Here is a 13,400-nt window from a genome sequence, read left to right on the forward strand (position 1 = left end):
TATCTTATGAGTCAAGCGGGACTTTACATCACTAGACGAATACCTTCTTATTTTATTAATCTAATATGTATAAGCTTATACAATATTTACTACAGACAATATATAAGGTTATAATTGCACTAAAAGGAGTTCATTGCTTCCCCATTGAAGACAATCCAATTACATATAAAATAAAATAGAAAAAGTTGTACCTTCAAAGACAAATACAAAACGCTGTCATTTCTTTATTAGTGAAGTATACATAATCAACGTCACTAATTTTTTATAGGCAACTAGCCTAACTATTTATTTATTTACTCATTGATATCAACTTCAAGGACAGTTTTAGCTGTTACAAAAACATGATTTATCGTTTAAATTTTATTTTGGGAATAAATTGGTGGTGATTAACTCTAGGCATCAAAGGATATCAAAAGATACAAACAAACGCAATATTTTATTGGGTATATGTGTTTAGTTTTTTTCTCTCTTCCATTTTTTGTACAAAAATTAAAATAAAAAATATTTTTCTTTATAATACCAAAATAATGCGATGGATGGAGTATTTATTTTCTAAGGATTTTCTCTCTTTTTATCTTTTCTCACAGTTTTGGCTTTCCTAATTTCTTTTCTCAGCCGAAACACATAGGATAAGTGATTTTCTATTATTGTTTTATTATGAAACTTCACTATTAATTTAGTAAATAATGCTAAGGAGTCACTTTATATTTGTATGTGGTAATAGTTTATATATGGAAGCTATTACAGTTTTTTTATATTAACGTATCATTAACATTAATTCTTACCAAATAAAAGTAGAAGGTGATAATATCTGTTATTAAATAAAAGTAATATATATTTGATTGAAGATATGCATGTTAATTTTTGAGGAGACAAGAAGGTGTGAGAAAATGAAAGTGAAACTGAAATTGAAATGAAATGAAATGAAATGAGAGATTAGAAAAGGGGTATAAATAGACATGAAGCAAGAAGCTTACATGTTATGCCAAAGTGAAGGCAGGTTGTGACATTAAGGGTTGGTTGAATTCCTAATATATGGCTAAGGGTCGCAAATTCATTTCCTCCCCAAGCGAACGTTTCTTCGGAACTACCTTTACCCAATCCTCTACTTTCAGTGATTCCTCATCGGAGTTTCGGGAAGAGGATATTTGGTCCACCGCCCAAGAACGCGACGGTTGGGAGCCACGCCGTCGCAAGGTGGGAGGCTTGTCACTGACATTCGAAGATCAAGGGAAGTACAAGACACGTGACATGGCCACGTCAGCACCAGTGAACGTGCCAGACTGGAGCAAGATACTACGAGTGGAGTCGGTGGAATCACTGCATGGAATGGATGATGGAAATGAGGAAGAGGAAGAGGTGATGGTTCCGCCACACGAGTACTTGGCGCGTAACAAAGCAGCAAATTCGGTTTTCGAAGGAGTGGGTCGCACGTTGAAAGGACGCGACCTTAGCCGGGTTCGTGATGCAGTTTGGAGCCAAACCGGCTTCGATGGCTGAGGAACGCTTCACCTCCTCTGCTTCTTTTTTTCTGATTGAATTGTTTATTAATAATTAATTTCAAAAGTTTTGCAAAAAAATAAAATAATACAAATTGAGTTAGAATTTTGTTTTTAGAGTTCAATTTGATGGCCAGTAATTTATATATACCTGGAAATTTCAAGGTTAATTTTGTTCATGGTTAATTGGAAGAATCATTGATTTGTGGATAAATCTTGTTCAGTGTTCAAAGTAAACCCTCCAAAAAGAATCATTGTGAAGTGTATAGAATATGAAGTATGTTTATATTATAACTAAAGATTGGTTCATCTGCAAATAATGAGAATCGCATAAATTCTTACACAACCATCTTTTCGTGAGGTAGAGATGTATTATTTATTTATTATTGAACAACTATACAAACGGATCAGTCAATATAATCGGGGACTGGCTTTTGTTGTGGGAAGAAGAGGAATAATAAAAACAAGATAAAACTAACAAGGCATAGGAAAAAATAAACAAAAAATAAAAAGGAAATGGTAATAATACTAGACATACTAGTTTTAGAATTTTAGCCTACAGTTTGTTAAGTTTTTTAACAATTAATTTTTTACTATTTGTCAAGTACAATATTATTTACGGATAAACAATATTTTCTGTTTAAAAAATGTAATATTACTTTTTAAAACAACTTCAATTTTATGTATTTTTTACATAACCATGGTTCCTATTTTTGTTTTAAAAAAGTTGACATTTTGATGATAAGTGATATTTTTTAAATAAATGTAATATTACATTTCAAATATCCGACCTTAAGTGTTTATACTTTATATCATAATTCTTATATTTATTTTAAAAAACATTTGACAGCTTAAATAAATACAAATTAAACTTTTTTTCTATAAAAAGGGAAAAAGGGGTGATAAGAGAAAAGTAATAAAATTACCTTCCAAAGTATAAATAAGGTAATCTCGTTAGGAGTATCCTTCCAATGTTGGAAAGCATCATCTATTATAATTAGCTTCATCCTTCACCACTCAAATACAGTAGAAGAATTATCTTCTCTCAAAATATGCTCCATCTTGGAGATGCCAGGAACAATAGAGTAGAGTAATCTAGCTAGCTTCCATCCCATAAACATTAAAATCCAAAATATTTCATTTCATTATAATTTTTTGTGAACATAAACATAGGGACACAAAATGCTTTTAATGAAAAAGTGATGGATGTGCCATATGGTCCAATAATAGTGGCCAACATTAGGAGACTGAATAACCCTCTAATGTTTGCAACTTTCTTTTCCATGAAAATGACGCAACTCATATATGTTGGGCTTATAACTCTTGTGCCATTACGACCATTGGTTTTGCAATGTTTGGTGCCAAAGTTTTATAGAGATTTTGGTAGATTTAGTTTGTGCCACACTATAAAATCTACATCCCAATCATCAATCCTTCCATTCAGATAAGCACTTAATGCTTTGACCAATTGAACAAAAGATGAAAGCCTCTTTTCTTTCTATAATAAGGTGGGACATGCTTACCACAAACCATATATTATACATCCAAATCTTATTTTATTTCCTTTTTCCTAAATGCTTCTGAAAGAGTATCAAAAGGTTAGTCAGTGCTTTAGTAAGAGGAGTCATCTTGCAAACTCAAAGTTTGATGCCCACTATGATTTAATTTACTTACTATATCTACTCTTAAGTGTACTACAATACTTCTTCAACTTGTACTTCAACCCAATTTCTATGATATGAATAGTTCGGTATTGCCATATTATTAATAATATAAAATAATGTATGTATGAATAATATAACAAATTTTAAATCGTTAACACATTATACATCATTTACATATAAAAAACATTACACCAAATTGCATAGATAATAATTTTGTTAATAATGATAACATTACCTTTTAAAGCATTTTTTGTTGTTGAAAAAATACACATAACCAATGTTACAAATAACGTTTGGGATTTGATAAATGAGGATCAACTGTCCCATTTTATGTTATAATTCAATACAAGATTTACTTGAAAATAAAAATAAAAAATAACATTTTTATATAATTTGGTAGGATATGATTGACTTGAACATGAAAACATGAACTTTTAGGGACAAAGGATCCTGGTTCTATATTTGATGGTATAAATCCATTTAGAGGCCTACTTTAGTTGAGGCCTAACGTAATAAGATGGCCTGGTCCATAGTCACAAGAATTGGGAAGAGTTACTGGCCTACCAGGGAGGCATATTGAACCACCTTCCAATTAAATTTGGTCTCATTCTTTCAAAATCTAACTAGGATGGATTTTCAAACATTAACTATTGATACTCAAATTGCACAGTAACAATTTGGGTCGAAATATTCATATTTCATTTACACTTCCTAAGAATACTCAAAAGGAGAAATACCTGATGCTAATGAAGTTAGTTTAATATTAATAAGATGGTATCCAAGGTTTTAGCCTCATATTCCAGGGACAATTTTTTATTAATGGACAACCATTTAAGTCACTAATCCACGTGAGGTTGTTTTATACTAGTACTACACTACTACTACTGTCTATTATGGTCACAGAAAGTATATATTATATGCACGTGTGCACACCCTTTCTCAATATGTATGTATATATGGGAAAAAGTATCACATAGACTCTACACTCAAGACAGAAAGCTTATTCTATATGTCCTTCCTTTCTTCAAATCATTATATTCCGTCTGTAATACTCAAATCAAACCAAAAAACTCATACTGCCTGTAAAATATAAGCAAATTTTAATTAACTTTGCTATATTAAATATTGTCATAGTTCAAATACAATTTATTTACTTTAAAATTCATTTCCATACTTTTGAAGTGGAAAATTCGAATGAGATTTACAACATTAAATAATGTCAACAAACATTGTTATAATCATTTATTGCTTATATTTGATTGTAGAGGAAGCATTTCCTTAAAAGTTACTGAGCATCCATTTTTATGTACTCCCTTTAATCATTTTTATAAGATCATTTTGGGTAGTTTTGATGTAAGCATCATGAAATAAATAATAGTATATGTAAAGCATTCATCGGATACTCATATACAATGCTGTTAGACAATGTAGCAGCTTCACTCTTTCATCATAACAAGACAATTTCAAGCATTTGTTAAATAGAATATGGCGGTGAGTTAATTAATGTTTTGCCCAAAAAAAATTGAAGGCAAGAGTAATGGTTATTATTTAAAATTACAAGTACCTAAGGTGTTCAATCTCATGAATGCTGCTTACATCTCTCTTAAAACTCCTACTATATATATATATATCATTACTTGTGGTGGCCTTGGACTTTGAAACAAGAAATGCAAAACAAATAAAAACTGCATCAAAATTGTTTATCATTTTTTAGTGTTTGTAAAACATGATAGAGGTTAAAAAGCAACCTCTTCTCCACGTTCTGAAGTTGATGTGGCTCGGAGTACAATGAAAAGAAGAGAGGAGTGCACGTGGTATGCATGTTTTTACATAATAATAACTCATTATTATATTTAATCTAAATTCCAAACATTAAGCTACTCCTTGCTTTGCATTATATCATTTTACGTGGTTTTGAGTCTCAAATATGATTCATATTTTAAGATAAAATCATTTACCTATTTCCCAATGGTAAAACTTCAATCTTGTGCTACATTGGTTAATGCCTCATCATTGTGTAGTGCTATAGAACAAGAAATGAATGTTGTTGCTGAGATTTCAGCAGAGTTAGAAAGGGAAAGGCAGAAGAATGCAAAGCTCCTAGAGAAAATATCAATGCTGGAAGCACAGATAAGGGAAAGAGACATGGAAACTCAAGTACTGTAACTTGTTTTCTTCATTGCACCTATGCTTATGCTCACTTCATGAACCTGTAAAACATTTACATTTATATAATGCAGTATATCCTCACCATATTGCATGGTGATATCTAACTATATATACATCCCTTTATACTCATACTTCTTAATTCCCTTGTTTATTTATAAAAAATACTAGTCATTTGGTAGATATAGATTCAGCAATATTACTAGTTATTATTCAATACATGGTCTTAATCTGGAGGGATGGCAACAATTGTTTACCTATTCAATATTTGGTTTAATATTATTGACCAAGATTCAATGACACTAAACAAATACATGCATGGTTGAGTCCAGCACTTGAAACTCAAGTTTGACTTGTGAAAAAAAGATTGTTGTTCAACATTGATTTATTTGTAAAAGAAGCTATATTTAAAATTTAATTTGAGTTTGACTTATTTAAAAATACTAAACCTGTTTCATTACCAAATAGGTTTGCACATTAACACAATCACATATCTAATCGTGATCATGCCCATTTTATTATTAGAAGTGAATTTTTTTCTCTTGATACCAGGAAAATCATCTGCATTTAGTTGCAAGTTCAAAGAAATTCAAAAGGCAGAAGACAGAAATGGTAGCTGATGAAGAACAGAATATGAATGCAGACAACAGTGAAATGGCCTTCAAATACAAATCTGATAGTGAAGGCATTGTTCCTAAAGAGATTAGTCCAGAGAAGCCCTTAATAATTAGTTGGCTGAGCATGGATGATAGCCAAAACAATTATCCTGAAAAAGTCAAAGACTCTGATTCTATTGCAGATTTCAATGAAACAGATAGTGATGCTAATGCATGTGAAGATAATTATGATGATGATCTGGAAAATGCTCAAACACATGAAGTAATTGATGACATAACTGAAACTGTGAATGCACATAAAGGCCACCCCCATATTGATGAGGAATCAAATTTAACATGCATGCAAAGTTTTTCTGATCCTGCAGGTAATGTGAGACAAGAAGATCATGAAAATCAAAAGGCAAGTTGCACATTACATGCTCAACTATCTAAGAAGAGTGAAATTATCAAAACATATGAAGTGAAATCACTTGGTGCCCCTTCAAGATCATTACATGTATCACAGAACAGAAAGCCTTCTAAGGTGGCCTTTTGCCCAAAAGAGATTAAAAGGATAATTGAGTCAGAAGCTCTTCTACAAAAAAATGCTCAGTCCCACACTATAAGGAAAATCATAGTTTTTGGATCACTTGGCATAAGACATGGATGTGAAGAAATGTATGAGCTGGACTTTAACCATTTTAGCATTATGAATAAAGGAGAACCATATGTGTCTCCAAGGAACCTTGGGGTATGAGAAATCTACTTGTATTTAGTTTGCAATTCTGCTTTGCTGATTTTATCACCAAATATATGAACCTAATAGTTTGGATAAAATATTTCTTATAGAAGTTTTTTCATTAAAAAAAATCATATGCAGGAGCATGTTTTGTATGATAATCCTGGTGTTAAGAGGAAATTGTTTTATCCACAACAGCAAAATCCTGTATTGTGTCCAGTGAATATACTTGAAGAAGAAAGAACCATGCGTCCATCTGATGCAAGTTGTCCATCATGGTTATTCTTGTGCATTAAATATGGTGGAAGGACAAGAAATCTTCCTCAAAATGAGTAAGTTTTGGAATTTGGACACATAATGAGTAGAAATAGTGACTTGTGAGTATTTTTGTACTTCAAAATATTTTACATGGAGAATTTTCTGATTGAATATTGTAGATATGTGAGGCAGCGGATGGGAAGAAATAAACTGAAGTCTTTTGGGCCACTTATGTGCCGAATGGCAACGCTGGTTCATATTCGTAGTGGAAGCTTTTTCTTCAAGGCAATGGGTATAACACTTCTGTTTATGGCAGGATTTCCCGGTGATCTAGTTAAGAGAGAAACCAAATACCGGAACTTAGACTTGCTTCAGAAATATTACAGGTTCATCAAATAGCATGTTATAAATTTTGAACACAGTTTTATATACCCTCCTTATTTTTAGTCCAAGAGGCCTTACAAATACGCCGACTTCGTGTTTGCATCCACATAGCATGAGACTGAGAGTATTCTAAAAGTTAGCTTTTCTTCATCTAATACACAAGTTTTCTGTCACAGGACTGATGAAGATGCTGAGGGGGAGGAGTTGTTTCTTCCACAGATAATTGCTTGTGACAATGTAAGATTGCATATCCCATATTATGCATGATGCTACAATTCTGTTTCAGCCTATCACCTATCATTTTTTCTTCTTTTGAAATATAATTCAACAATTTCCTAACCTTGTATTGCTATATTTTTTTTGGTACATACCTTTTATTGCTATTTGTGTATTCTAAAAAATAATTTGAGTAATTGTAATCAAAATCAGATAAGTAGTTGCAAATCATTATTCTGTACATCAAGCATATGCAACTTTGTCAAACTTAGTGAATTTAGCACTTTTCAAATAGTTCCTTTTTTGTAGCAGGGTACTGAAGAAGCCCAGAATTTAACTAAAAAGACAGTATCAACAAAACCCAAGGGGAGAAAACACAGTAATGAAATCAGCAATTCTCATAATTCAAAAAATAGCCCATCTCAACAATCAAAACCAACTAGTTCAGCAGCTACACAATTTGGTTTAACTGGCTATTCCACTGGCCACTCATATGCAAATGCAATGGCAGCTTTTCATTCAATGGCATCACAGATATCACCAAATACTTATCATGGTTTACATAGTATGCTGCCACCACAGCCAACAAGTAGTTTTGTACCTATATTGTATTGGCCTCCATCAAATGCATTTGTTCCTGGACCCTATCCTTCAACAAATGGATACCAGTGTTTTCCTAATACTCCAAATTACATGTCATTCCAAACACAGCCTTATTACAATTATCCTACATGCATTTCCTCTGTATCAAAGTTGGTAGAAGGAAGTGGAAAGAATGATTTAGCCACAGATGAAAGTGATAGCAGTTAAGAAGGTACCAAGCAAATAATGGATTTACTGCTACAATGACATGTTACAAATGGTGTACTTTTTATTATATATAAATCGTTCTTAGATGGTGGAACTGTTGAAGTGGCTTGATGCGCAAGTTTAGTGTGTGGCTTGCAACTCAAGTTTAAGTCTTAATATGAATAATAGCTGTCATTTTTCCCAGCTATTATTCATTATTTTCTTCTTAGCATTATATCTACGTTGCACGTTATCACCAACGGTCACTTTCCAGTTTCGATTGAAGGAGTTAAATATCTGGGTCTAGACAAAGTTCCTTACTTTGTTTTTTTCAATGGTCCACGTACCCTACTCTACATGGCTAGACATATTTTTCTAAGGGATAAGATCAAGGTTCTTAAATAATGATGCTGCATGATATTGTTTGTTTGTTTGAGCTGTTGTCAAATATCAAATCAAATTAAATGGGTTTTATGTATAAAAAATGTTATGCTCTCATCAGCTATTTTAAACTTGTTCATCTTTATAAACATTTAAATAACAAACTTCTGAAGAATCTTATCCTGCTTTTCCCTTTTTTATCTTTTAGTACCTATTCAGGAGTATTTAATTTGAAGTGTGTATCGAAAGATACAAACATTATAGACAACCCTCACATGCATACATTAACATCTTTCCTTCAACTTGCCTTCTTAACCAACACTGAGATATATCATAATTCATAACACACGGATTTACACTTAACACAATACTGCTATCCTTATTTAATAAAGAAGAGGAAAAAAAGTTGCATCAGAAGATTCAGATAAAAGCATCTAAGTGGAAAATATTATTGAAAATGAACACAGTTGCATCAGGTAAAAACAAATAAGCACAGCAACAAGGAAGGAGAGAAGAGTAACTAATAAACTCCTAAGCACCATAGGGAGGCCTAACAATAGCACACTAAGCTTAAAATTGGGTTAGAAACCCATTCAAACCAATACATAGTTGCCCCTAAACGAAAACACATTATTTGTGCATAACATCTTAATTATTATTTTCTTCCTCATATACAAGGGGAAGAAAATTCAAAAGCTAAACTTAATTGAAGAAACTAAGACTCCTCATGATGATGCATCTTGTTGGCAACATTGCACTGCTTTCTGATCTCACCTTGTGTGCCAGTGAGAGGGTTGTTTTCAGAGAGCAAGGTGATAGCTCTTGAAAACTCCTTGAAGAAATAGTCTTGGCTCTTAGCCATTTTCTTGACATAAGGCTTGGTCCTCTTATCAGTGGCTAATTGGTGATCCACGACCAAAAGTCCCTTGTTGTCCAAGATGTTCCTGTAATAGTTGTTGTCTAAAACCATGGGTGTGCCACGGTCATTTCTCACGTACTGCACGGCCTTCGGGTCTGGAATGGAGTCAGGGCACTTCTTAAGCATGTGAGGAACATGGTCTGGGTTGATAACTGGGTCAACCTCTGGGTATAAACGGTGCACCAACTTCACACAGTGTGTTCTACCAACACTGTGTGCTCCTGTTCAACACAACAAGATCAATAATTATGTAAGTTAAAAACTATAATTAAGACATGTATCATGTATGTATATGTTATAATGTTACACATGTTAGTATGTATAATGAATCATGTCATGTTGACCCCACATGTATTTATTGAAAGAGAATATGATGGATAAACTTTGGCATTTTAATCAAGGCCATTCACGTGGGTATGGGACGTTTTTGAATTCATGGCCATCATGATATTTTTTCAACGTCGACAATACGGCACAAACAAACAACATAATTCATGTCAACGGTGTTGCAGTGGGAAAGGATCTCATCACTGAATCCAATGACCAATTTTAATTTTTTATAATTAATATGACATGTTTTTATCAGTGCGGGAATAGTAATGAGCAGTTACCGAGCAAAGCAACAACGCCCGGGGTGTCAATACCCATGGCACCAAACTTGTGAAGAACAGAGGAAATGGACTCATTGTGGTCAGGGAGGTACTGTTCCACTACTTCAGCTCTGCTCCTTCTACCATCCCTTCTTCCTGTTTTTAGAGCTATATGTGGACCTCCTAGCTGCAAGAAACAAACATACCAAGTTAACAACACTCTTCATTAACTATAATCTTAAGATGGATAAGGGAATTACCGAAACAATGCCATCTCTGGCAGAAAGAACAAGGATATCAGCACAGGAAACAACTCCAGGGCACTCCCTTTCCACGGCTTCTTTAATGGTCTCAATGTACCTAAAGTTCCTCAGCCCAAAGCTCCTATCAGTTTCCTTCTCAGACAAGCTCCTTCTTGTTGAATCCAGCAACAGTGAAGCATCACATCTCTAACCTCATCAAAAACATTCTAGTAATTAGTTAAAGGGACAGTATAGCAAATACTAAAAACTAATGGAAGTCAAGGTTGGTGTTACCTGAACAGCACAATCATGGAAAATGTTCCTGAGCCAGGAGAAAGCAGTGTTCTTGTGACGCTTGTAAAGAAGCTTCACTTGTTCTGTGATAACTTCTTCAGCCTGAGGACATGTTTCCTTGTAATAGTTCATAACAAGACCAGGATTTTGCTCTTCTTCTGCAAAAACAGGACTCAGCAGGGACACTGCTGAAAAGGATAATAGAACCAAAAACATGAAAACTCTTGGACCCATTTCTCTCTCCTCTCACTACTAACTATGCTCACTCACCTACTTTACTCCCCTCTCTGCTACTTCTTAAATAACCAAATACCGCAGTATCAAGATAAATGTGCTACCAGTCAAATATTCAAAATGCAACTTGGTGTATAGCGGTAACCAACCCATTGCAGAATGTTTATTTTAGTTATTAAAACAACGAAAATTATGGAAATTATCAAATGATAATCAAAATATCACATGTTCAATTCATTGTAAGCGAGGATAACAACAGAATTCGAAAAAGATTAGTTATTTATCCTAATAAAAAATATGGAATTATGGCTTTTAGAATTTAAATAGTTGCTGTTAGTGAAGGAAAATATATAGTTACTGAAATTGTGCATAAGAAACAATAACCCAGAAGGTTATTTATCAAAAAATACAGTAACTTAACAAGAACTCAAAAAGTTACACCAAAAAACATGATAAAATAGTTTTTTTGGGTACACTTCTAATACTTCTTTTGTTCATACGTAACTAACTTTACATAGAAATAAAATTGGCCATTTTGGGACCTTTTGTAAATTTAGAGCTTCCGAGTTTCAGTTAATGAAATATAAGTTTTGGAATTTTCGATTTTTATCAAACGCTCACAGTGATAGACAACGAAATTTTACCGATTAGTTACTTACTGGCCATTATATAAGAAGTTTTGTTATCCTAATTTTGGGTTGAAAAAGATGGGAAGTGGTGGGGTAGAAGCACTTACGGGAAATGCTGAAATTTAATTTAGTTATGCTCATTTATTATTGAGTGTAACATCTGGAAAAAAATGTGAATACTCATTTATTATTGAGTGTAACATCTATACACGTGTCAAAGATAGTGCAAACTTTTTGACTAAAAAATGTATACTAACCATGTAAAAGTACATCATGCACAATTCATTTTTATTGATGATTGACTTTTAAATATGAATATATTTTTTTTACCTCTCTATATTGTTTGGATGGATGCCCCACCACTATATGTTTGCTTACGTGTTCTGATAAGAAAGGCCTTCGGGTCTGGAATGGAGTCGGGCACTTCTTAAGCATGTGAGGAACATGGTCTGGGTTGATAACTGGGTCAACCTCTGGGTATAAACGGTGCACCAACTTCACACAGTGTGTTCTACCAACACTGTGTGCTCCTGTTCAACACAACAAGATCAATAATTATGTAAGTTAAAAACTATAATTAAGACATGTATCATGTATGTATATGTTATAATGTTACACATGTTAGTATGTATAATGAATCATGTCATGTTGACCCCACATGTATTTATTGAAAGAGAATATGATGGATAAACTTTGGCATTTTAATCAAGGCCATTCACGTGGGTATGGGACGTTTTTGAATTCATGGCCATCATGATATTTTTTCAACGTCGACAATACGGCACAAACAAACAACATAATTCATGTCAACGGTGTTGCAGTGGGAAAGGATCTCATCACTGAATCCAATGACCAATTTTAATTTTTTATAATTAATATGACATGTTTTTATCAGTGCGGGAATAGTAATGAGCAGTTACCGAGCAAAGCAACAACGCCCGGGGTGTCAATACCCATGGCACCAAACTTGTGAAGAACAGAGGAAATGGACTCATTGTGGTCAGGGAGGTACTGTTCCACTACTTCAGCTCTGCTCCTTCTACCATCCCTTCTTCCTGTTTTTAGAGCTATATGTGGACCTCCTAGCTGCAAGAAACAAACATACCAAGTTAACAACACTCTTCATTAACTATAATCTTAAGATGGATAAGGGAATTACCGAAACAATGCCATCTCTGGCAGAAAGAACAAGGATATCAGCACAGGAAACAACTCCAGGGCACTCCCTTTCCACGGCTTCTTTAATGGTCTCAATGTACCTAAAGTTCCTCAGCCCAAAGCTCCTATCAGTTTCCTTCTCAGACAAGCTCCTTCTTGTTGAATCCAGCAACAGTGAAGCATCACATCTCTAACCTCATCAAAAACATTCTAGTAATTAGTTAAAGGGACAGTATAGCAAATACTAAAAACTAATGGAAGTCAAGGTTGGTGTTACCTGAACAGCACAATCATGGAAAATGTTCCTGAGCCAGGAGAAAGCAGTGTTCTTGTGACGCTTGTAAAGAAGCTTCACTTGTTCTGTGATAACTTCTTCAGCCTGAGGACATGTTTCCTTGTAATAGTTCATAACAAGACCAGGATTTTGCTCTTCTTCTGCAAAAACAGGACTCAGCAGGGACACTGCTGAAAAGGATAATAGAACCAAAAACATGAAAACTCTTGGACCCATTTCTCTCTCCTCTCACTACTAACTATGCTCACTCACCTACTTTACTCCCCTCTCTGCTACTTCTTAAATAACCAAATACCGCAGTATCAAGATAAATGTGCTACCAGTCAAATATTCAAAATGCAACTTGG

The 13,400-nt window shown here is 33.7% G+C and overlaps 3 protein-coding genes across 4 annotated transcripts; 2 read left to right on the forward strand and 1 right to left on the reverse strand.

The window, feature by feature from the left end:
* On the forward strand, positions 912 to 1,612 carry LOC109361967. The gene has a single exon (XM_019607511.1). The coding sequence runs from the start codon at positions 1,036 to 1,038 to the stop codon at positions 1,498 to 1,500; it is 465 nt and encodes a 154-aa protein (XP_019463056.1). The 5' UTR covers positions 912 to 1,035; the 3' UTR covers positions 1,501 to 1,612.
* On the forward strand, positions 5,070 to 8,489 carry LOC109361969. Its single transcript, XM_019607513.1, has 6 exons — positions 5,070 to 5,320; positions 5,882 to 6,676; positions 6,806 to 6,996; positions 7,102 to 7,308; positions 7,483 to 7,543; positions 7,835 to 8,489. Exons 1-6 carry the CDS (start codon positions 5,132 to 5,134, stop codon positions 8,330 to 8,332), a joined length of 1,941 nt encoding a protein of 646 aa, XP_019463058.1. The 5' UTR covers positions 5,070 to 5,131; the 3' UTR covers positions 8,333 to 8,489.
* On the reverse strand, positions 9,258 to 13,329 carry LOC109361963 (peroxidase 42-like). 2 transcript variants are annotated; one of them, XM_019607507.1, is made up of 5 exons: positions 13,036 to 13,329; positions 12,760 to 12,948; positions 12,521 to 12,686; positions 12,036 to 12,130; positions 9,258 to 9,737 (listed from the first exon to the last, which is right to left on the reverse strand). In XM_019607507.1, exons 1-5 carry the CDS (start codon positions 13,267 to 13,269, stop codon positions 9,408 to 9,410), a joined length of 1,014 nt encoding a protein of 337 aa, XP_019463052.1. In that variant the 5' UTR covers positions 13,270 to 13,329; the 3' UTR covers positions 9,258 to 9,407. The 2 variants fall into 2 exon arrangements, with proteins under 2 accessions (XP_019463052.1, XP_019463050.1); XM_019607505.1 differs by lacking the exons at positions 12,036 to 12,130; positions 12,521 to 12,686; positions 12,760 to 12,948; positions 13,036 to 13,329 and adding exons at positions 10,223 to 10,388; positions 10,462 to 10,650; positions 10,738 to 11,031 and having other exon boundaries at positions 9,258 to 9,832.

The sequence above is a fragment of the Lupinus angustifolius genome, chromosome LG12, assembly GCF_001865875.1.
Source record: "Lupinus angustifolius cultivar Tanjil chromosome LG12, LupAngTanjil_v1.0, whole genome shotgun sequence".
Lineage (NCBI taxonomy): Eukaryota > Viridiplantae > Streptophyta > Magnoliopsida > Fabales > Fabaceae > Lupinus > Lupinus angustifolius.